This window comes from Cupressus sempervirens, chromosome 10, assembly GCF_028749045.1.
Source record: "Cupressus sempervirens isolate cs-2001-9-10 chromosome 10, ASM2874904v1, whole genome shotgun sequence".
Taxonomy (NCBI): Eukaryota; Viridiplantae; Streptophyta; class Pinopsida; order Cupressales; family Cupressaceae; genus Cupressus; species Cupressus sempervirens.
In genome coordinates this window covers 564,754,494-564,779,951 of record NC_143127.1, presented here as the reverse complement: position 1 = coordinate 564,779,951, position 25,458 = coordinate 564,754,494, and the positions used below count along the sequence as shown (strand labels likewise).

The following is a 25,458-nucleotide window of genomic DNA, read 5'->3' as shown; positions in this document are numbered from 1 at the left end:
CCCACTAGTCTACCATGAAAGCCAAACTAATTAAGAAAGCAATAGAAACCCCCTTTTTCGTTTGTAGCTCCCATGTTCTTCTTTCTTCTCCAAATGATTGTAGCTCCAATTCGCCTATAGTGCACACAAGGTTGAAGCCAAAGCCTATGATGTGGATAATGCCATGAGAATACTTGAAGTGTGATTTTATGTGAGAGAGAGAATGCAACATGCAAAGAAGTAGAGACTCAAAGATTCAAATATTTGGACTTTCAAAACTTAGGCATTTCGATCCAAAATAAGAGGAAGGGTGTCCATTTTATAATTTTCATGTAGGGTGAGAGCATTGGATTTGTCACCCACAGACATGCGATGTGGCAAGAGATTTCTATGACGCATATGACAGAATATGCCAAAAGTAAGATTCTATGACATATGAGAGTCAAATTTGGAAGAGAATCTATGACGCGTCATAAGATTCTTCAACACACTTAAAGCCAATAATCTATGATGAATAAGCCAAATAGGGACATGCATAAGAGGTAATAATATTTGATTATGACAAATCTTAGCCAAGTGTCAAAGGAGGATCCACGAGGTGTCACATCCAAGTGTCATGATGACGCAATATTTTATGGAATATTTGAATTAAAAATCCTCTTAATCCACAAAATAAGAATTAGTAGAAAATGGATTTAATGATGGAAAATGGAACTTAGGAAATTGTAAATTTCCATGGTTTGCAGATAATGAATCAATTAATTAATAAAATTAATTAATTGAGGATGATAATCAGGAAGAATAATTAGTGAGAATAATAGAATTAAATTATGGGTTATTTAATCCTATAGAAAAATTAGTAGATGATTGGCCAAATTGATTAAATGAATGCAACCGTATCCTTTGATGAAAATGTGACGATGATGGATATTGAATAAGATGATGAAAAGGTAGACCAAAGCCATGGTCAAATTAATTGATAGATCGAAATTGATAACATGCCAAGGACACATGACATGAATTAATTGATATGTAACATTTAACTGACATTGTAAATGCTATAGGATTGAAATTGATTGATAAGGTTTGATCATAATAACACCGACAAACATTGTCAATATTATTAAAATGATTGATGATGCCATGATTTGACATTGAAAGCCTCAAAAATGTCAAAGATTGAGTAACATGAATGATAGTTTGACCTAGCACTAAGAGCCATGACAGTACTAAGGTCAGATTGATAAGATTGATAAGTTGATAGGTTTCCAAGACACTGAAAGCCACAACAATGCCTAGGAGCAGATAAATGATGATTGGTTTGGGATGTTTGATATGTTTCAAGTTGATTAGGACTGATTTTGAGTGATTCTGGGTTGATTTGGGGTGATTCCGAGTTGATTTGATATGATTATGAGTTGATATGAAATTGATGTGAAAGGGGATACAAATGACGAAATATGGTCAATCTGGCCAAAAGATCAAAGTTAGTAGAATGAGAAAATGGGACAGATTAGTATGAAGAAGTGATGAAGTCATAGATGCGAACCATTTTGAGCATCTACACCACCATTGGATACATCCTTTATTTGCTTTTCATTTTTTGGATGATCTGATGGTGCTCTAGAAGAGTTTTCACTAAGGGAAACTTTTGTTTTGCTTTTTTGCTTTTTATTTTCTTTTCTCAGTTTATTTTTCTGACCAGAAATTTCCTCTTCCCTGATGTAACCCTTTGGATCCAACTTGTAGGCATATACTAATTGTGGTGGCAGTTATTTATTTGGTGTTTCTGCTCCCATGAATCTAAGGAGCGCATGCTACATGGAGAATTCATCGACAGGGATAACACTTGGTTGGCCCTAATCAATGAGTTCAGGGTGAGAGAGTGGTAGATCTATAAGATTAAGGGATAGTTGGCAGAGCACAGAGGCTCCTAAGATAAGCTCATCAAGGAAGATATTGTCACAGGCTTTCTTTTCTACTTCCTTAGGAATGTCTTCAACCTCAACGAGATTGTTTTGGATTTTTGAGAAGGCATGACCATCCTTATTGGTGTCCCTAGTTGTAGGGAGTCCATTGTTAGAAATAATAGTCCACCAAGATAACTAAGAGGGGTGGGATGAATCAATTATCCAATAATTTAAATATTTATCAACCTTAAACAATCTTATCCATTCAACCAAAGTAAACAACAACCATAAAAAGATGCACATAGACAATCACACCACATGTGTTAACTAGAGAAACCCTTTATCAGAGGGAAAACCTCAATGGGAATGATGCCCACAAGATGATGTACCAATATAAATATTCCTTGTTAGAGGGTGGACCTTATTAGGAGTCTATTACAACATTTAGTACATATGAGTCCCTGTTAGGAGTTGTAGAAGATAGAAGGACCCACTATCCAAACAACTTCTGCGGCAAGATCATTGAGCTCACTCTCCAACTAATCTCTCAACTATTCCTTGCAGAATAATTGTATGTACTATATTTTAACTTCTTTCCTTTGTCCTGTCAACTAGACCAATCATTGTTAGACCTTATAGACCATGTCACGAACCTTAGATCTAAGTATCTAACTTTAGATCACACAATAAAACCTCGGCAATGAAGTTTCCTTCACCTTTGCTCTACTTTTCTTATCTTCGCATTCCACTCTTTGTGTTGCTTACAACCAATCATATTCATCCATACATACATTTTATAATAAAGGAAAATGTCCTTCCTTTATACCAAATCCATAAAACAATTTCTCGAGTCAGTTGTTACACCTTCTCAATTAATTATTATACAACCACATTAAGAACACGTTACACTTAGCAATAACATTAATCATTCACCTTGCAACTTAAATAACTTCCCATACATGTAACATTATGACAAGCCATCTTAGCTACGTCATCATCAAAATGTCTTCTTCACATCTTTAAATTTGGCTTCTCAGAATAACAACTCTGCTAAGAGATATAACAAGTTTACAAGAACATGACTTTGTGAACTCTATCTGAGAACAATCTTCACCAAAACTTGCATATCTTCTTCCATACTTAATATCTTATGCTTCTGAGGTTAGTTGCATATACTAGACACATATTATAATATCCCTTTAACCTCACTACTGAAAGTACTCAATGATCTATCCGTACCAACATGATCTTTACCATTGTTCTTCTGTTAGATACCACAGAAAACTACTATATTGACATCAATGACAAACATAGTCATGAATGTAACATATCATCATGATAATGATCTAATCATGTTTCTACAATACTCCCCCATAGGAATATCATCAGCATTCATGCTTCCAACATTTGTATCCTAAGCCTTTCTTTTTTTTCCTTTTCGTAGGCTTCAACAAGATTTCTAATGCCCGACTCTTCATGACCTAAACCACCTCCTTAATAATCTCATTTCTTGGTAGCAATGTGATGTGACCATGGGTATTATATTTTGAAGTGATCAAGACGCTCTTCACTTTTTGGAGGTGGATCCTTATATAGCCATGTGCTAATTTCAAGAGTTGTTTCCTCTCCATTGAGGATCCCATTTGCAACAAATGTGGTGTTCCCAAGTGTTGTGAGTTGGGGAATGGTGTCTGGTTTTGACCTAATAGATCGGGCACCCTCTAGTATGTGCGTCTAGCAATAAAGCACCAATTACAAAAGCATCTAAAATACTGTATTCCCCACAACCTTGGTAGTTGATCTTAATTGTGGAAAGAGTGGAGGCTAAGATGGTATTTGGATCATGGCAAGTGTCAGAGGAGCTAGCCAAGGTATTGTCAATCTCAATTCCAAGACAATGATTAGCATATGAGGCATCTATTGCATTGCAATAAGCAAAGGGTTTAGGATCAGCGTGTATGGTTATCTTAGTACCATTATGCAAAAATTTGACGCACTAATGATATGTAGAGGGAACAACCTTCCTAGAATGAATCTATGGTCGATCGAGGAGGATGTTATATGGAAGGTTAAGATCAACTACATGACATACTATTTCTTCAGTGGTTGGGTCAACTCTAATGGGTAGCAAGATAGTCCCTTCGGTGGTTCGTTCCAAGTTGTCATAGGCTTTTATAGTGATGACCTAATTTATAATATCTACCTTAGTGTACCCTACTTGTTTGATGAATTTTAAAGTACAAAGATTTAAGGTCGATCCATTATCTATCATGACCCTTTTGATGGCTATGCGAAGTGGAAGTCTATGATTTGGCTCAACATTAGGGATGTCAAAAGTTTTAAAAGATAAGGTACATGAGGTGGATAGATGGCCTATTAGATTATGAAATTTAAGGGCATTGATATCATTAGGGACGCGTGACTCAAGAAGAGCACTGTCAAGGATCTCTTCATAAAGTGGGCTTGTGTGAAGGAGATCTAAAATGGATATTTGGGTTGGTATATTTCCAAGGTGTTCCAAGATGTTATATTGTGGTCCTGATGGAGATGGTCAGGATGGGGTAGTTACAAATGATCTAGCTATGTTGAGTCAAGCTCTTCTAATTGTGACCATGCATTAGGTATTTGGGCCTTTGATATTGATGACATGAATAGAAGGCTCTTCCTGAGATATGCAGCCAATCAAATTTCCATAATCTAGATGGGCTGAAGTATAGTCTTGTGATTTTTGTGGTTATCACCTTGTTATGTTAGAATATTGTGTGGTTTGATGGTGACGAGATTGTTTACAGGGGCTTTGCCTTTGTTATGTGGAGGAAATACATTTTGATATATCAAAAAACTTGCATTTGATGAGGCTTGTGCCCCCACTATGATCTCCTTTTGATCAATAAGATCTTGCACGTAGTCTTTGAGATGCATACATTTAAGGGTGGCATGTCCCTTAACATGATGGAATTTGTAGAACTTATTCTCCTTATACTGGGGTGCCCTAAACTGATTGTGCTCTAATGGTTGCATCTATGGGTGTCAAATAAGGTTATCTTTGGCCAATTTCTCAAAAATAACATCAAGTGGTTCACCCAAAGGGGTGTATACTCAAGTTTGCCTCTAGATACATGGCCTTGACCCAGCTGTGAGAGTAATGGCATTAGTCTGATTGGGAGGATTTGATGATTATGCATTGAGCTGATTATGTTGAGATGAAGATTGTTGGTGTGGTCGTCGGAACACATTCTGTTGATAAGAAGATTGTTGGGGTTGTGGCATTTGGTGATAAGGAGCACTAGGTGCATTCGGCACAACTCCCACCACATGAAGATACACCATCGGTGACTGTGTTCTTGTTTTTATTCCAATAGTAGGGTTTGTCATTATATTGCCCTTAGTCTTGGGTGTTTTCTTTGTAAATTTTTAGGACAGCATCCTTAACGAGACCTTGCTCAAGGCTCATTCCTTTTTCCTTGATGTCTTTATATGTTTGCAAGTAGTTCATAACCATGTGGTGGGAAAGACTAGGATGTGCATTGTTAATGAACATCTTGACAAGATGACATTCAAGTATGGTGCAAGAAATTTGAGTGGTAAGAGTTTGCCACCGATGTAGATAATCTACGAGGCTTTCCCCTCCTTTTTGTTTAGTATGAACTAGAGCCACTACAAATAACTCAGTCTTGACTAAATGACCATACTGGGCCACAAAGGCTTTTGAGAGATAAACAAAAGTTTTAATTGTGCCCTAGGGTATGCGACAGAACCATTCAACAGTAGGGCCTCCTATACTTTTTGGGAAAAGACACATGAGGAATATGTCATTGTAAGCTACCTCCTAGTAGTGCATATAACTCTTTGACATGCGTGATCGGATCACGTTTCCCCCTAAATTTATCAAATTTTAGGATTTCATAGTGTTTAGGGAAGGGTGTCATTGTTATAGTCTTGTCAAATGATATGGACAATCATTTTCAAATTTGAAGGTTTTGGACTTGGTTATGTCCTTGAGTGTTTTTAGGGCACTTTTCATTTCTTCCCACTCAGAATTGATTGGTTTTGACATTGGTGCCCCCAATGTGAGGTATACAATGGATACTATAGGTTGATATGGAAAACCTTGGCTTCCATATGGTGATGGTTGGAATATGGGTTGTGGGACTGTTGGGGTGGATGTTATGGGTTGTTGGAATGGAAGCTGGGCATATTGCTACATCTGCTAGGTAGACTGTTGGTATGGAAGTTGTGGCTGTGATACATAGGTATGAGATTGATATCCGAATAAATAACTCTACATAAGTGCTTAGACATATCGTTGGTGCGATGATTGTGGCTATAAGGGCGGTAGTATAGGTAGTACATGGGCCATGATCTAAGAGTGTATACCTTCCCCAACACATGTTGGTTGTGCTCTTGCTTGTGACAACAAATGGGTGTTAATAGTTGCTGAATAGTTGGTGTAGGGAATGATTCTTACAACTGGTTGTTGTGACTGTGGGATGGTTTGGCTACTTCCTAAGGGTGGCATAGAAAAGTAGTTGGTGATGGGTGGTAATGAATAGACTTGAGGTAGAAGGGATGAATATGGTTGGAACATAGGTATGGATGTAGTACTAAAGGGAATACTTGTGGTAGACCCCTGTGCTTGCCCAAAGCTCAAGGTCCAAGTGGAAATGAAGTAGGGCTGCTTTGACTAGTGATAAATGGGTTGATCATGATGTTGGGCAGGATAGAAGATGAAGTTCTCGACTCGAATGAAGGTGTTCCTATAGTGTATTGGGATGTGGATTGGATGTTTGTAGCACTAGTGAATGGATTGGATGTGGCTTTTGAAGGAAGAGAAGATGCAGTGTTGCTAGGTGGGAAGGGAATGTATTGTGAAACTAGGATAGGGGTGGTAGAAGCAGGTGCAAATGGTATAATTGTGGTCGTTTGGGATGTGGTGTGGATTAAGGGTTGAGTGATGATGGGTTGATTATTTTGTGGGATATTTGGATCCCCAGGCTCTATTTGTGTTGATTGGTATCCGTTGCTTGATAAAAGGAGGGGATCATGAGGGGCAGATGGCCCTATGGGTGATAGTTGCCATCCAAACAAAGAATGTGTAGGATCTGCAATGTTAATAGGTGGTGATCTCTTGAAATCAAAGGCACCGACATTATCCCTTGAGAAATTTGCCATAATGGTCTCTCTATTTCAATCTATGATGGCATTAACAATGGTTGCATGACCAAGTTGATTCATGAAAGCATCTATGTCTAGTGCAGGACTTGATTCTTCCAGGATTTGTGGTGGTGGATCATGTGGTGTTGAGGAGACCGTGGGATATGACTATGCACTAGCTAAACTATTGCTAAGAGTAGGATCCATGTCCTTCTTCTTTCATTTATTCTTACCGAGATGTGTGGTAGGTGGCATGAAATGATAGTTTGCCTAAGGAGGAAGTGCAAGGTATAACAGATGAATGGATGGATGGTTTTATGAAAATGTTCTAAAGGATATAACAACTATGATGTGAGGATACTCTAAGATGCTCAAAGATGTATGATAGATGTGCAAGGAGGATCTTATGTCTAATGATATGATACTCTATTGATATGATACCTAAAGACAAGTGATGTGATGCCAAAGTGATAAAGATGATGTTTTTCCCTATGAGTAAGCTTGAAATATGATGGTGATGTCAACTCTAAGGTAGGCTAATGACCTTTGAGAAGAAAAAATGATGAAGTGTAGAGCCCTACCTTTTGCTTAAGGTGATGAGGGACACACGTGATAGAGATAGATTACCCCAAAAAATGCTTAGTTAGGAGGTAACCAAGATAGTGTGATGGATGTAGGATACATGGTATATAATTCTCAACAACGGGACACAAAGTGCTTAAGTATGATAGGGGCGATGTAGGACTTTGATATATGATGTGTGATTGTGGATTTCTAAAACATGATCGAAAGATGATGGATATAAAATGCCTAAGTAGGATAGAGACCTATATGAAGACCTAAGTCTATGATGAACACCTAAACTATGATGTGGTAAGTGTAAAAGTATGTGTGGAAGAAGGAGATCCTAGTCAAAGTGGGTATAACTAGTGTAATGGATAAGGCTATGATTGAATCCATGTATTAAGTTTAAGTTTTGAATTTTATGGTCCACTTAGTTTGTAAAGCAACTTCAACACCTTCCTTCTCAATTTGATCTAGTTTGGCGAGTTGTGGATTAGGTATATGCTTTTTGTGTTTTGCTTCTATCTCTCTATAAATTGCTATTCGAGGAAGCTTGACCTTTTTGCACTTGGGTTTTGGGTGGTTTGACATGAGATATTCTCAATAGGTTGATTGGAATCATGGTTTAAGGTAGTGACTATGGTAAGTATACCTTTGACTTTATGTTGGACAACATAGATCTCTTGGATGACAAAATAGATCTAAGAAAATGGTGTTTATCAAAGAAGACAAATGGGTTTGGTTTAGCTATAAGGAACAACAATAGAAAAAACTAGGATAAGGATTGTTGTGAATAGACTTGCTAACAACTACTTTAAGATGGTGAAGATAAATTTGATCTAACAAAGGAATGACCTTAAATGTATATGTGGCAACTTCTATCAACAGATGGCATAACAAGATTTTCTTTAGAATAGGTAAAGCATGACCAACAAGACTAAAGTTGTTGTGAAATAGACTTGCTCACAACTACTTTGAGACAACAAGAATAAAACTCTTTTGGATATGACATATTATGAACATATAGTCTCTCAAAGGACAAAGCAACTTTGAGAGAGCAGACGAATGATCTCTTTAGCAAAGAGGGATTTTGATAGTAACTAGATAAATATGTATGTTCTACAAATGTTTTTCACATTGTTTTTAGACAAGTAAGACAACCCAAGCACATTTTTAGCCCTAATAAGAAGTGGATGTAGTAATCAAAATCCTTGACCACACTAAGTATCACACAAGAATTGACATGTGGGGAATGAGTGAACCTCAAGTTCAAAGAAACCCCATGCATATTTGCATTTTGTAGAGTACAGATGGTGAGTGTAAAAAATCTTCGAGTGATTTGGGTAATTTACTTGGATCGATCCCTGCACAAGGATTATGATACTTTTAGAGGTGAATTGAGTTGGATACTAATTTGGTTCGTATTTAGATCTGTGGAATTAGCCACTTGGTTGTTACATATGTGAACCACTTACGAACCTATTTCAAACATGCTAAAATCATGGGAAAGTTTTCCCACCTCGGGCTACCCCCGTAAACACACCGCCTGAACTCGCTTGATGGAGCAAGAAAGTTTACCCTTCCTCTCATTTATATACTGACCAGATTATTTACCAGTTTGAGCTTCTCACTAAACGAAATGCACTTCCCAGAGGTGGATGAACTTGCTAGAAGCACTCCTAGGTTGTTGCAAATGATCTCGCTAACAACTTTTGGTACATGCGTTATGTATTTAATGGTCCTAATTTGCAAAAAAAAGAGAAGTCGAAGATGTGCTAAAGGGCACAATCTCAAGACACAAAAGGCACTTGATTCATTATAGTTTGGAAGCTTTTAGTGTACCCTAGTAACTACTTTGAAGAAACTTGTGATTTTAACATGCAAGATTCATTTCCAACTTACAACAATGGTCAACATAAGAAATTGCATCAACAAAAAAATAATTTAATCGAGTGAAAGCATTGAAAGAGATAGGAATAAGAGAAAATTCACTTTAATGCATTTGAGATTGAGTTTTGTTCATTTTAAGCCCAAAAGTTGAGGTGTTTACACATAATGTTCATTTGTACACGAAACTAAATGTTTATCACATTCGTTCTTTTAACCTTTTACTATTCAAGAGCATGTTGGATTTATCCAATTAAGTGCAGCATACATTCAAAGAAAAATGTTTAAGAATTTGAGTTCATTCCTTCCTAATTTAAAGTCCTTCCATGACTAATTCCTTGTTTAAAGTCTTTGGCTATACGTCTTGCAAGCACGAGTTAGCAAATATCCCTACAAAACCATAAGTTAGGGCATCAAAATTGTATAACAAACATGAAATAACCTTGCAATGAAAATGTCAAAAATAGATTTCAACCTTTGATAGCAAAAAAAAAGAATCTAAACAACCTCAAAATATGATGAAACCAACACCATCATGACGGGCTCAGACGTAACTTTTCGACAATATCTCATTTTTAAAAAATGGAGTCCAGATGCTCTAGTTACGAGCAAAACACTGAACACTGCTCCTTATGGCCTAAAAGAGCATGTAGACGGCTTTTGCAGTGATGACATCAACAAATTGTGAGTTTAAATTTGATGGTTGGAAATGCAAGTTGGTGGTTTGAAGATGTGCCTTGAGCGTTGGTCGATGATGGAGATGACCGCTAGGCTAACCGTGTGGTGGCCGCAGGGGTGGTTCGATGGTGGCAGGAGGGTTTGGAGGCTGCAGCAGAGGTTGCTAGTGGTGACAATGGCGAAGGTGAAGGGTTTGATAGCCGTAGGGTCGTGAGTGGAGGTCATAAGCGAAAAGCGCGATGGAGGAGAGAGGTCGGGGCACAGAGGGCATGGGCAACGATAGAGGGTTGCATGGTGCAGAGGTGTTAGGGTCGCACAGTGGCCATGTAGGTACAAGCGTAGGTGATGGGTAGAGTAAGGGAGCTAAGGAGGAGGTGGGTAGGGAGATCTACGGAGGCGGTGGCCGCTGTAAGAGATTGGGCAGTGCTTACGAAAAAACTAAAAAAAATTGGGGGGCAAAATCTATTCCACACCAAAAAATAAGTAGGTAATTTTACAATTTTTTTGGTTAAAAACATATATATATATTGCAAGATTTTCACAAAAAAAAAAAACAAAACAAAAAAAAATGTGTAACCAAAATGATTTTTTTTTGTTTAGGTTTTTTTAAGATATTAAAGAAAACTTGCACAACAAAAATGTAATAAAAAATGAAAGGTGAAATTAAAAAAAAATATATACAATTTAAAAGTTTCACCTTGTGCTTATGTGCTGCTCCCACTGGGTGTGCCAAAATGTAACGGTAAATATCCAGTATGCTAAAGAAACATTTAGAATATTAACTAAACATTTACAGATTGAATGAAATTAAACATTACTTCATGATAAGTTGAAGGAAACACGTTTGAGGCAAGCAAACCAAGAATGGTAGGCTCCTCGAGTGTGACCATGATGGTGTCAATGTGTCCAGCAATTGAGGGATGTGTGCTCACATATGCTCAAGTTCCAAGTGGTAAGTGATCACGTGTGGAGTTGGATGAAGGATTCAACAATGGAGGTGTGTATGGATTTTGACATAGTGAGTATGTAAATGGTTATGCTGTGGTAGCTGATGGTGCATTATAAGTTTGCATGGAAGTTGATTCTAAATTGTGAAGGGAAGGGTTTTATTTATAGGCCAAGGGTAGCAGGGAATTGGTTAAGGAGGGCTAGGATGTAAGGAGAAGAGAGCACATGGATTGTGCTTCTTCAAAGTTCTAGTTTTGTGACAAGTGTCACAAGGGGATTGGATAAAGAAGAGGGCCAAGATGGGTGTTCAAAGGGAGTTATGAGGGAGGATAAGGGAGGATGCGGGAAGATAAGTGTGGAAAATGGGTGTAAAAGACATCTAAGGAGCCTTCAAGTCAATGTAAGGGCCTTTAAGGCTCTTGAATAGGAATGTAAGAGGGATATGATAGAACTTTAACTTTGGTTTGGTTTAAGACTTTCTTAACCCTTGGTTAAAATTGTGCACATGATTAGGAAAGGGATCAGGCTTAGCTTAGGAGGGAATTAGGGTGCAAGTGACATGCTAGAGGGATGCAAGTAGGCTAACACTTATGAGGTAGGTTAATTAGTTGGTTAAGAGGGGTTAGCATGGGTCAATGGGTTGGATTTAGCTAATGGTGGGGATTTGGGTATAGTTAGGGGTTGGAAATTGATTTAAAATTATTTATTAAATCAAAAGGGATTATTGGGATTAAAATAAATAGTTTTATGCATTTATTTAATTTAATAGGAGAATAGGGATTTAATTGATAATTAGACTTTGGATTTGTCATTTGATTTTATCAATTGGGCTATAATTGAGTAATTGAATTAATTAACTAGGGGACGACAATAGATTAATTCAATATTAAATACTTAATTAATGACGCCTTAGGAGATAACTAAATATGATTACTTAAGTGATGTAATCAGATTTAAGTGTCTACAATGTGCATCAAATTAAAATCTAATATATTTTAAATTGAAAATAGTGCTGATCAAGAATATGTACTCTCATTAAGATGTCCAAATATGACCAGATCTAGATAAAATGATATTTGGCAAATAAAGTGAATACATAATGTGAGTACTAACATTTAACGTGGAGTGTGAAGTGTGATAAATGCATAATAGCAGAATATGAAGACAACCAAATGTGATACTGTCATTACAAGTTTCTTCCAAATCTTATCCTGAGAAACTAGGAGTGCTCCATCACTTGACGTCATGGATATCCATTCCCTCCGTATCAGTAAGAGAATATTGCATATCTAATCCTCAATTATATTTAGATGTATGCTCTTACAATGTATATAAATGACAAGACTTTGGTCAAAGTTTTAGAAACTAGGGTATGCCCCTTTTACAATTGTATTCTAAAAAGGACTTCGGTCCCAGGTACAACTGGAGGTTTTCTTCTTCATTCTTTCCTACTAGTGCCTGTTTGAACGAAGATTCTTGTAAAGCTAAATTCAATAATATATATCATAAGGCTTCGACCAGTTTATCAATTAAAAAAAAAATTATTAAAAAAAAATAAAACAAGAAATATGCTATGTTTACTTTAATTTTATAATTAAAAATTTCATAATCTAAAAGATTAAAGTTCTTTTGTTTGTAACTTTATAACACAAAATCAATTCATCCAATGATATAATTTGTATAATATTTAAAAGACAAAAATAAATTACAAAATTTTAACTATATTTCAATCATTTAAAAATAATTATTTGTCATTGGTGGAAATTAATTAGTACTCCACTCAAAGTTGAATGCAATAGTACATTTCCTAAGGCAAGTACAATAAGAGTGTTAATATGCATACATATCAAATAACAAGACTATTTTACAACTATTTGTAAAAACTTCATGATAATACAACTTTGTTTATTTTTAATTTTTAAAAAATAAAAAAAATAATTAAAATGATGGACAACATATTATTTACTTATTATAATTACAAGATTTGAAAGACAAACAATCTTTTATGAAAGAAAATGATACCTTACCAAATGATGAACTTAGTGGGATGTTGACCGCGAGTTTGTGGAGTTGAGAAAATAACAAGACTATTTGTTCTCCATATTAAGGAAAGGTAGAGATAAATAATATGAAGCCAAAATAATGTTAGGCAGGTCCAAAATTATATTTATTTTAAATTATTTTTATATGAATATTTGTTGTTTGAGAGAGAATGCAAACAACACAGATTAATTTGTTAGCTTAATCCCTGCAACGGATCAAAGCGAAGAAAATATGGCTGTTTGAAGTGGGACATGGAATCCTATAGCAAATTTGGTCTGCTGCGCAGCAAGCAATTGAGGTCGTCCGGGAGTTGGCGTGAGATGTCGCATTTTTAGTGGCGCAAAATGACTCTTCAACGGAGGAGGAAAGCAAAACTTTAGGATTTCCGCTTTCGAAGAAGCCGGCTGTCTGTTTCCAATTCATTTATCTGAACAAAACACCTTTTTGACATTCTTGAACGACAAGTTATTGTCGAAGGAACCCTCATTGTTCAGCTCTCATTCGTTGATAATAGGAAGGTTTTCCGACCGTTTTTGGTAAAGTAAGAAAGGAAGGAATCCTTGAAGCTGGTTTAATGGACGATGCTGTGCTGCAACGCGTAGTGCAGCAGCACGGTGTGGAAGTGTTATCTCAGCATAATGACCGCTCTCTTCTTCAGTCCCTGCCTCTGCACGCCGTACGATTTTTACTCACGCTTCAACTTTGCTTTAATTCTCTATAATCATATACAAAAACAAGCATTTTACTTTATTCCTTACGTCTGGATGATTTTATTGAATTTTAAGAAAATTGGACTAGCAAAACCATAGCAAATATTTTTACTTTTTCACTTTTTTCTCACATATTCTCTTCTTATTTCTAGGGTAAAGCTAAATTTCCACCAAAAGAATAGGGAAAATAGAGCGTTGAATAAAAATTATTTCCGCATTTTTGGTATGCTTTCCCAACGTTTCTTCATTTCAAGAGTATCTCGATTAATCTGCTTTGAAGTTCAATTAAAGCAGGGATTATAAAGACTGGAAGTTTTTTTTACGTGCTCAATCTTTTATTATTTGGAGTAATTTTGGACCCTGGCAGCCTGAGCTATATAGCAGTGCTCCATTTTCAATCTATTAGCTACTCTTTGGCTCTGATACATTGCTTCGAGGCGTTTGGATAAGATATTGTGCGTTCATGATCGTAACTTAAAACATACTACATTAATTCTGAATGCTTCCAACAAAAAGACAAGGAAAGGAAAGTGTCGAAAAATGAATTTCTGTTTGGTGTCTCGTTCTTAAGCGGTGCATGCCACCTAAAGACGGCCTTGCAAATTCCTCAGAAACAGATATAAATAGCAGAACTACCATTACTATTAAAACTTCAATACTGAATAGTAGCATGAGTAGACATCACCTCGATACCAAATATATCCACCCTGGTTAACAGTGTTACGCTTTATTGTCTACATTTGTTGGGTTGCCTACGCTTCTATTGCCAGTATGCGTATGATGAAAATGAACAGAAATTGTGGATATTGTCAGAAGCAGCAAGAATCTAGCATTAAAGGAAAAATCAGTGCTCAAAACCATCTTTACGAGCTGGGAGTTGATTTTGGGGGACCTGCTACCTATCTGTATGAACTTGGAGCAGATTTTTTAGGGGCCTGTGAATGTCTCTCTGAAATCAGGCCAACTTTTTCGCTCCTGGATCCGTTCCTCTGCATTGAGTCCATCAGCGACTCATTTGTGTTTGGTGAGTTGAGATGGGTGTTGAAGCTATCAGATGCTTTGAAGGTGGAGGGCATGGGAAGCCATTGGGGTTTTTTGTGTTACTGCTAAGAGCCTTTTTATGAGGGGGTTGTTGCAGAGGCAAGGAAGTGTGCTTCATAGGCTTTGAGATCATTTTCAAATGATGCCAATTGGCCTGCTAAATCTTAGGAGGTGGTTGAACTAGGGCATTTACCTTTATACTCCACAAATGGATGCCAATCTAGAATTACAGTTTATAAAACAATAGGCTTAAGGACGCTCAACACTTTGCTTTTAAATTTAGAACCAGAGCAGCATTGAATCAATTTGCAGAAACTTTAAAATGCAAAACAAAAACAACACAAGAATTTTATCTTTGGGAAACCCTCAATCTGAGGTGAAAAATCTAGCCACACCCATAATGATTCTTTATTGAATAATCACCAAGTCTGAATACAAAGCTCATGAGCTTAACTAAGGAATGAATCCTTCTCTGAAATTGTTTGCACTTAACAATCACACATAGAATGTCTTATTACAATCCTGATGCTAAACACATCACAATTCTCATATGATAAATACAGAGAATAATATTAACAAGGAATTTCTGTAGAAACTTGAGCAATTGCTCTTGACCACAATCTAGAGTGCAAAACATGCTCAACCGGAGTGTTAGGCCAAACACGAGAATACCAAAAGATAATTGACACTGATGTCATTTTACACTCCAAATACCATGAGCATGGATGGTGACGGTTACACATATGTGTCGTTTCATTGTCAAAACTTCTGAGGCATAAATTTTGGTGACCTCTGCATAAATGATGGTGACCTCCGCAATGAAGAGAATGGACATGGTGGCGCATGAGTTGGCAGCGGTAATGAGAATGAACCGAACAGAGACTTCTTTGTGGATTGTTGACAGTAATGAAAGAAGAATACGGTTGAACATGAATTGACGACAGATGAATACGATCCGTTTTATAAATAGAACACAAAAACACAATGAATTATGATAGTTATGAAAGGAGTTGAGGTTTGGAAGCAAACACTCTACAGTGCCTTCAAAGAACAATACAGAACTTGACATACAGAGATGAAAGAACTGACCGACATAGAAACCTTCCGCAGTCACAAACTTATGAACAAATGCAACATCAACACGAGAAATAACAATTTCAGATAAGCACAACCAAAGCAGGAAAGGATGATAGCTCTTGTAGCTACCGAAACTCTGAACACTCCCTCTTCGCAAAGGAGATATCATTTACAAATTCTCATGTCATAGAGTCTCTGAACATGACAGACACTATGGCTGCACCCATTTGTGTTAAAAGCAAAAGTTGATCACGAATTCTCTTTGCATGATAGCATCATGGAGTCACTCAACATGATGTTCACTGTGGCTACTCCCATGTGTGAAATAAACACAAGATTACATCACTGAATCACTCAACGTGATATTGTTACAGAGTCTCTCAACATTACATCCACTATGGATACTCCCATGAGTGGAAAGAGCAACAAGGGGTTTTACCTAAAATTTCTTCATCTCAGAGAAAAATGCATTTCAGGGGCTTTCACCTCAAGTTTTTCTATCTCAGAGAAAAGTGCATTATAAGGGCTTTCATCTCAAATTTCTTCGTTTTAGAGAAAAATACATATTACAAGGGCGTTCACTTCAAATTTCTACATGCCAGAGAAGAATCACTAAAGTTAAGACTTTGTCTCAATAAGAGTATTATTCTCCACATTACCATATCCCACTGTACAATGAAAGTATCTCAATATGTGCTTTGCTGCTACAAAATGAATATATCTAGGCTCACACATAAACTAACCGAGAGTGTTAACAACATAACAAATACTAAGCGTAGTGTTGATACATCAATGATCAAATCAATCGCCTGTACATAGTGGGATCTCCTATATTTAAACTGGCTGCAGACTCATGTAACTTTTTAAGATTTGCTTCCATAGCAGTTGATGTAGACTTGCAATCTAGCATATCAAATCTCTTCAAAATGTCAATAGAGTATTTCCCTTGCCTTAGAACAATCTCATTAGGCCTTTGCCACACTTCCAATCCTAGAAAGTAATGCATAAAACTGAGATCTTTCATCTCAAATTCATAAGCTAAATCTTTCTTACATTTGGCAATGAGATTATCTTCTCTAGTAAGAAATATATCATCAACATAAAGAACTAAAATTAATGCCTTATTCTAGAGGGTAATTTTGTAAGAAATGAATTAAGTATTTATTAAGAAAGTTTTGTACCAAACTTCATGTCGGTTGGTATTAGTAACCAATCTGAGCGCTATACATAGCACTCAGTGCGAATAGAAATGTTATGGTAAGATTGATGAGCATCGGTATTGGTATATAACTCAATTGGTACAATCAATAAAGATATATTTTGCCATTTGTGTCTTGTTCCATTTATTAGAATGAATGTGATGATAATATTGTAAATTATATATTAGTATATAGAATTGTGTTTGGCAATTTTCTCTACCATATTGGCATCAATATTTCTGGTGTCGTTGCCTAAGTACAGATCCAAGGTCTGGAAGGCAGGAGAAAGACAGAAACATAATGGGCTGACCCTTCGACCAGCAAACAATTTTAACTGATAGTGACATTGAGGAGGAGGAAGTCACGAGGGAAGATCAATTGATACAGGACCTTGTATAGGTGTGGGACATAGTGGTTGATGAGTACGTCTGGCGGGAGGCAAAGCAAAGGGCTCTCCCCATCAGTATGGTACGTGCTGAACTCACAATGAACGAGGCTGTGTATATCTCCTCGGGAGTCTTCCAAGGCTGCTCGCATGGAGGTTGGTAGCAGTAGAGGAACATAAAGAAGCCGCATTGAGGGAATAAAGAAGGCAACATTTATTGCAATGATTCCATCAAAAGACTCACAGAGAAGAGGAACCTAGAGATACGAGCAACCATAGAACAAACCCTAGGCGGAGGAACCGGGAAACGCAAGAATCACAAAACAAACTATTAATGAATGCCCCTCCTTCCCAATAAGGATAGGAGACGCTAGAAAGAAACTCAATTGGAAGACACAAAGGAGGAAGTGAGGCAAGTATTATTAGCACAACAACAAGCAGAAAGGAGGTGAAGAGTACACGATCTTGCCCAACAAGTACACAAAGGATTAGAATGTAGTGAGCAAGCCCTCAGTGGAGATGAGGAAAGAAGCCTTGACAGGGAAGTAGCAGACTTGCTGGAAAGTACGATAAGGGGAATAGAAAGATTAGCCATCTTGGACGAACCAACCATAGGGTAGGCAGAACTAGAAACTCCAAGGAGGTGGGAATCCCATTACCACCAATGTGACAGAGGCGTAAGCGCGAGAGAAGGGAAGCGTTATAACCCAATAGAAGTATACCGGGACAAGGAGGAGAGAATTCGCAACAAAATAATCGAAGAAAGATACCAAATTTACTAGATAAACAAAAACTTCCCAAATTTAAAGGCAGGGGATCAAGGACCCCATAAGGCATTGCAAGACATGCGTGACTATATGGGAGACGGGAGGACAAGACAATAAGGATTACTAGTTAATAACCTTCCCTACTACTCTCTAAGGAATAGCAATCGACTGGTACACAAACCTGGTAGATGAGAAGGCAACATGGTTTTCCTTGAAGAAAGCCTTTAAGGTAGAATTCAAGCTATTGAGAGATGATGACGAGGTGGTAGTAGAAATATATAATACTCGACAAGGAAAGAATAAAAGTGTTCAGGTTTACCACCGGAGGTTGAAGGAACTAATAGGCAAACTTGAAAATAAACCAGCAGATGAATTGCAAAAAAGATGATTCATAGAAGAGTTGAACCCCTCCATCCAAAGGAAGATGAAGGTAGTACTTCCATCCACCTATAAAAAGGCCTATGATAGAGCTATGGCCATAGAGAGTGAGGACAAAACTACTAGGAGTAAGAGGAGAACCAACAATGCCAACAACGAGGAAGAGAGTGAAGAGGAATAAAAAACGGTCCAAGCACTCCGCAAAGACATGATGCAGATGATGAAAGAGATGAAAGCAAAAAAAGAAACTAAAGGAGGTAAAGAAGTATGGTGTATAGAGTGTCGTAGTGAGGGACACACAAAGAGTAATTGTCCAAAAAATTTGTTTTGCAACATCTGTCAAGTAGCAGGACATTCCCTTAAAGAATGTCTGTACAACTTGAAAACAAGAAGTGCTCAAGTACTCTTGATTGGAGAACATTCTAAACCTCCTACGACTCCACCAAGAAACATGAATTCTACTGCCTCTCCAGGGGGATATCGGAACAAAAGAAGAGGCGGCAATAGTAACAACACATCGTGCAGTTGTATTTAGTATGATGAAAAAGGTTGTCCAATGATCTAGTGTCGAAGATGTAACAAATGGGGGCACTTCATGCGGGATCACCAAAATGGTGGAAGCAAGCTATGTAGGTGGTGTGGACCAGGAAACCATAAAGATGTGGATTGTCCCAAAAGGAAGGTTGTGAATATGTTGGAAGTTACAAACTTAGAAGAACAAGTAATGGCAGTCACTCGCTTGCAAGCAAAGAAAGCCTCGTACCCAAATCCACAAATAGAAAAGGAACGATTGAACGAGGCACAGGTGGTAGAAGAACAACGCCATTACTAGGAGGTAATAAATCCTTCCGTATGGTCCACATATGAATCTAACATAATAAGACAAATGTTGCAAACTACAGTACCAATAAGGGTGGTTGACTTTCTAGGTACTTTGCCACAATTGAGGGTAGCAATCTCCAAAATCGAGGGAGATAACACCAAACACGAGGAAAGTGGAAAGGAGGACAACAACAAAAGGGAGGAAGTACCACACTATTTGTGGTAGGAATTTGAAGGACTACTGCGGTGGTGGAAATCAAAATCATGGGACACAAGTTGAGAAACACCATAGTGGATAGAGGATTGGGAGTGAATGTGCTTTCTGAGGAGATCTAGGGAGCGTTGGGTAAACCCACACTCTGGCCACCCACCTTCCACCTAGTAGGAGCGGATCAACATGGCATAAAACCTCTGGGAACACTAATGGGCCAAAAGGTAATTGTAGGCACACAACAATTTTTTCTAGACTTTGTAGTTATTACGTTGGAGAAGAAGGGCTATGACGCTTTACTAGGAAGGGAATGACTAAGGCTAGCCAAAGCCAACCATAATTGGAAACGTAATACATTGCCCATCCAACATGAAGAGAAGAAATACACAATTGAGTTCCAAACCTAGATAGTAAGTCAAGAATTGGCATCTGACTTGGAATCGAAAGGTAGGGAGTGTGATGGAAACAAAGAAACATAACCAGATGAGGAAGGCATCGTAAGACTTGGGAATTGCTCAGAGGATGCAATAAACTCCCTTAGTGGATCGTTCCACTGGCAGATGGAGGAATATGAGGTATTCTAGCCAAGCTGCAATATGCTCAAGATTGCCAAAATAGTGGAAGAGGAGGACATGTACCCAGATGAATATATGGAGTACAAGGAAGGGACGATGCCGTTAGATGACTCACCCACACACTAGTTCCTAGGAACATAAGGAAATAAGATACGAGGAACCAAAGGTGGCAAAACTCAACTTGGGAGATCAAAAGGAACTCAACCCAATAATAGTAGGGGATGATTGGGACTCAACCCTAAAGGGGGCAACACTTAGAATATTCTTAGAATATAAAGATATGTTTGCATGGACGTACAAGGACCTCAAGGGAGTTTCGTTAGAATTATGCGTACATAGGATATCATTGATGCTTGATGCCTGATCGGTATGAAATTGGCCATATTGTATGAACAAGAATTATGCAACCAAATTACAGGAAGAGATTGCAAAAATGCTAGAAGTCGGAATCATTTTCAAGGTACAAACCAGCGAATGGGTGTCTCTAATAGTCATTTCTCTGAAAAAGGAAGCAAATAAGATTAGAATGTGTGGATTTTTGGTGCTTAAATGTAGTGACAATAAAAGACCCCTTTCCATACCTGTCATAGATACGGCGTTGGAGGAGGTGGTAGGACACGAGATGTACTCATTCATGGATGGGTTCTTCGGATACAACCAAATCAACATCGTAGAGGAAGATAGATTGAAAACTACTTTTGTAGTAGAAGATGGAGTGTATGCTTATAATAGAATGCCATTCGGGTTATGTAACGCTCTTGCCACATTCCAAAGAATTATACTTCATATATTCAACAGAATAGCAACGAGCGATTTCAGAGCATTCCTAGATGATTGGTCGGTGTTTAGTGGCAAAGAAACCCATCTTCCTATATTACAGGAATGCATGGATCATTGTAGGAGGCCACGACTGGCTCTAAATCCAAAAAAGTCGTGGCTCTAAATCCAAAAAAATGCCAATTCATGGTACCGCAAGGGAAGATGTTGGGGCACATTATATGCAAGGAAGGACTAAAACCTGACCTGGATAAAATCAAAGTAATCATGGAAATGGAGAATCCTTAACATGTAATAGGAGTGAAGTCATTCTTGGGCCATGTTGTTTACTTCTGATGATTTATCAAAGGATTTGCTGAGATATCACTACCACTAGAAAAGATCACAACGAAGGGGAAACCATTTACATGGGAAGGGAGCAGACAAATGCATTGGAAGAACTCAAAGCAAGTCTGGTAGGAACACCGATACTAGTCTATCCGAATTGGAGCAAGGAGTTCCACATATCCGTGGATGCATCTAACTTTTTTATTAGGGCAACCTTGGCCCAAGCGGGAACGGAAGGACTAGACCACCCAATCTTCTTTGCTGGTAGGCTTGCTTTTGAAAATAAACGGAATTATAGTACGACTGAGAGGGAGGTGTTAGGCATGGTGTACTTAGTTCAAAAATTCCAGCACTACCTTCTTGCCACCCCGTTCACCTTCTCCGTAGACCATTAAGCACTATTGTATCTCGTCAACAAATTGATAAAACAAGGGTGAGTAGGTGGCTTCTCTTACTCCAAGAATTTACATTCAAAATTATAGTAAGACCAAGCAAAAGTCACGTTAGGGCAGCTCATCTATCAAGAATAAAATTGTGGGAACCAGCAAGAGGGGTGAAGGAAGATTTCCCAGACACCCACCTTTTTTTGGATTGCAGTACTTCCAAGTTGGTACAAGCAAGTGGAGAGGTACCTGCCCATCGCATCATTCCTCCTAGATATGGTAGTCAGGGAGAGGAGGAAGATAGCTTTAAAGAGTAAAACATTCCAGTTCATAGAGGGATCACTTTACAAATAGGGTCTACTACGTAAATGTGTAATGAAAGAAGAAACCCAACGTATTGCGAGAGTCCCATGAAGGTCTAGCAAGAGGGTCTATGGGGCCAGATGCCATAGCCAGGAAGGTACTCCTAGTCGGGCTATGATGGCCAACACTTTATACATATGCCAAGGAGTGGGTGGATAGGATGTGGCACATGTCAAAGGATAGGAAAGTCAATGAAAAGAGATTGCATGCCCTTATTCCCCTCATAGTTGCAAGAACTATTTGAGAGATGGGGATTAGACTTCATAGGACCTCTAAAGGCGAGTACCACTAGACACCATTGGTATATTGTGGTTGCTACAAAATAATTTACAAAGTGGGCAGAGGCAAGGCTCTTGTAGACAAATGGCAACGAGTATGACCAATTCCTGTATGAGAAAATTGGCACAAGATTTGGGATATCAATCCCCATTACAAGTGACAAAGGTGTGCACTTTGTAAATCAGGTAATACGGAATGTGACTCAGGAATTTTGCATCTTCCATAACTTGACTAGCCTATACTACCCACGTGTGAATGGACAAGCATAATCCATAAATAAGATTTTGGTATCAATATCATACAAGACTTGTGGAGTAAGAGATGGTGACTAGTAGGAGAGGTTGCCAACATTACTATGGGCCTATTGAACTTCATACAAGGTAACGATTGGAAGCACAACTTTTCAAATAATGTACAAACAGGAAGTAGTGGTACCAATAGAATTCATAATACCAAGCCTTAGGGTGGCAGTAGAAAATAAATGGGGAGAAGAAGACAACTTGAAGGAAAGACCCAATAGTCTTATCAAACTAGAAGAAAGGTGACTATAAACACAATGGGCAACGAAGGTGGCACAACACAGGAAATTTTGACACGAAAAACATCTCCGAAAAATGAATTTCTGGCTGGGCAGTTGGTTTCAAAATATAACGATCGTAACGAAACTAGGGAAGTTTAAAGTGCGGTGGCTGAGACCATATAAAATAAGAGAAATCAGTAACAACAGGGCAATAAAGTTGGCAACCCTCGATGACAGATCAATCAAAGAACCAGTAAATGATTCCAAATTAAAAATTTATCAAGAGAGGCATATAGAAGAAGTCAATATGTTAGGATATGCTACTAAAGGAGGATGGACACTTGGACAAGATGAAGAAATTGAAGAAGACTCAATCATCACACTAGAACCTTACAGACCAGACACAGATTGGAATAAGCCCTTATGAATCTAGAAGAACGGATGGTCAAGAAAAAAGTAGAAGGGGTGACAATTCCAAGAATCCATGAGTACCTAACAAATGCATTGTTCGACCCTCCAACATTATGGATAAGGATCAATGGTGACTAGAAAATGAAAGCACCAAAGAAGGAGCAACGAAAGGGTTTGTAGCCTATGACATTGACGAGGAAGCCAAAGCAAAACAAGAACCCTTAAACGAAGAAAAGTTGAATCTAGAGGACATAGAGGAAATCAACTTGGAAGAATATGATGCCACTATAGGACCCCCGCTGAAGATGATAATCAAACCAAATGTTGTGTTTGTGTGTGAGGGCGATGGCTACATCAATGAGATAGTTGAGAAGAGTGAGAAAGTTGGGGAGAAGATATTATTATAAAAGAGGAGCAAATGCATTATGGTGAGTAATATCCAATCCAGTAGAGCCACCGATACTTGAAGGGGAAAAATTTCTTGGTATCAGAAATATGGTGGCAGATACATGGATGACAGCTCCAAGGGCATAGGACCCACCCCTTTGGTGGATAAGTTTTTTGACTTGGAATATTTGGGGACTTGTTTTGAAAATAAATGTTATGAGACCTTGCCATGATCGTGTGTATGGCAATATGCTTCAAAGTTAAGCGTTCGGAACGAAGAGGAAAGAGGGAAGAAGAGGAAACTCAAACATGAGGAGGGATTTCCAAGGAAATTGAGAAAGGAAGCACAAGCAAAAATACCGAGACACAAAAAGGTCCGATGTTGGTGTAAGAGGATAGACTTTTTTTGAAAAAGGGAAAAATAAGAATAAGGAAGATAATAAGCACCAAAGGCAACATCATATTTAATGAAAGTGGCGACCCCAATACTCCACACAAAGAAACACAAAGTATAACTCTAGGAGATGTGCCACAAGAATTACACTCGCACGAAGAAAAGAAAGTAAAGTTTGTATGGACACGTACGATAGAGAAGTAACAAAAGTTGCACGGGTACAATTAGGTAGAGAAATGATATGAGCAAGAGCGTGTAGGGGGGTCATATGCAAAGGCAGTAATGCCGTATGCATTAAGCCATCCGTGTGCCAAGAAAGGTCGCTTGTATGCAAGGAGAAGAGGGACCTGTATGCGGCAGGGGAAGGAAAGGCACGTGCACAACGAGGAGGGATAAAATCTGTACCTCTTGTATGCAAGAAGAGGGATGTGTATGCAGAAAGGAGAGGAGAGGCACAGACATTGAGAGGACGGCCAAAACTTGTACATTGGGCAAGTAGACGCACGTGGATATCCATAGCATCTATTGCATTAAATACATTAAAAAGGTGGCACAAAAGAATCACAAACAACTTATAACCCTAAGGAGAACTCCTTGTAGGAGAAGGATAAAGGCACAAGAGGGGGAAGAAAGGAGACTAAGTCAAGAGACAAAATGGCCACTGCAAGCAAAAGCCACAAGAACATGGGAAAGACAAAAGAAGTCTCTGCTGTAAGTATTAGTTTTGAAGGGGTTACAGGAACCGAATGTAGGCATTGGTGGAAAGGTGCAGATGATCAACATCCCTTGAAGGTTGCTTTGAGAAAAGCAGAAGTAGACAAGATCGTGTTCATGCCCATCTTTGATCTCAAGGAATTTGAACTGGTGCTAAGAACTGTTGTACATGGCTCTAACAAGAAGGGTCACAAGTCCGTTATTAAATACACGCAACAAACATGATAGTTTCATATGCACCTAAGGAATTCACGAAAGTATTTTGAGTACCCAATCAAGGACAGCAAGTGGCCGAACCCCCAAAGATGATTGTAGAGGAAAATAAATTGTTAGTGTAATTGACATGCAAGGAGAACTTGTTGCAGAAACAGTGGGAAAGTACCTGGAGCAACAGTAGAGGAATCAAGAAAATCTTCATTAAATTAATGAATGGAGACGTGTGATAGACTTGATAAAAAGTAAGTTAACAGGGAGGAGAGAACTTCAAATATTGCTATTTTAATTCTTTTACAGGTGAATGGGGTATACGAGGGTAAGATCTATAACTGGGCACAATTACTTTCAGACAGGATTTT

General features: G+C 38.1%; 1 protein-coding gene across 5 annotated transcripts in view; it reads left to right on the top strand.

Annotated features, from left to right (window-relative positions):
- Positions 1-13,250: 13,250 nt before the first annotated feature.
- The window catches only part of LOC149535137 (P-loop containing nucleoside triphosphate hydrolases superfamily protein), a 280,366-nt gene continuing 268,158 nt past the window's right edge, over positions 13,251-25,458 (top strand). For 4 of the 5 annotated variants that reach the window (XR_016358029.1, XR_016358030.1, XM_089807307.1 and 1 more), the window contains exon 1: positions 13,251-13,839. Coding sequence is in view for 2 of the 5 variants with exons in the window: in XM_089807307.1 (XP_089663433.1) it covers positions 13,738-13,839 (102 nt within the window). In the remaining 3 variants the exon portion in view is untranslated. Of the gene's footprint in view, positions 13,840-14,025; positions 14,097-25,458 lie in introns of all 5 variants that reach the window. The other variant, XM_089807309.1, reaches the window with a different exon arrangement.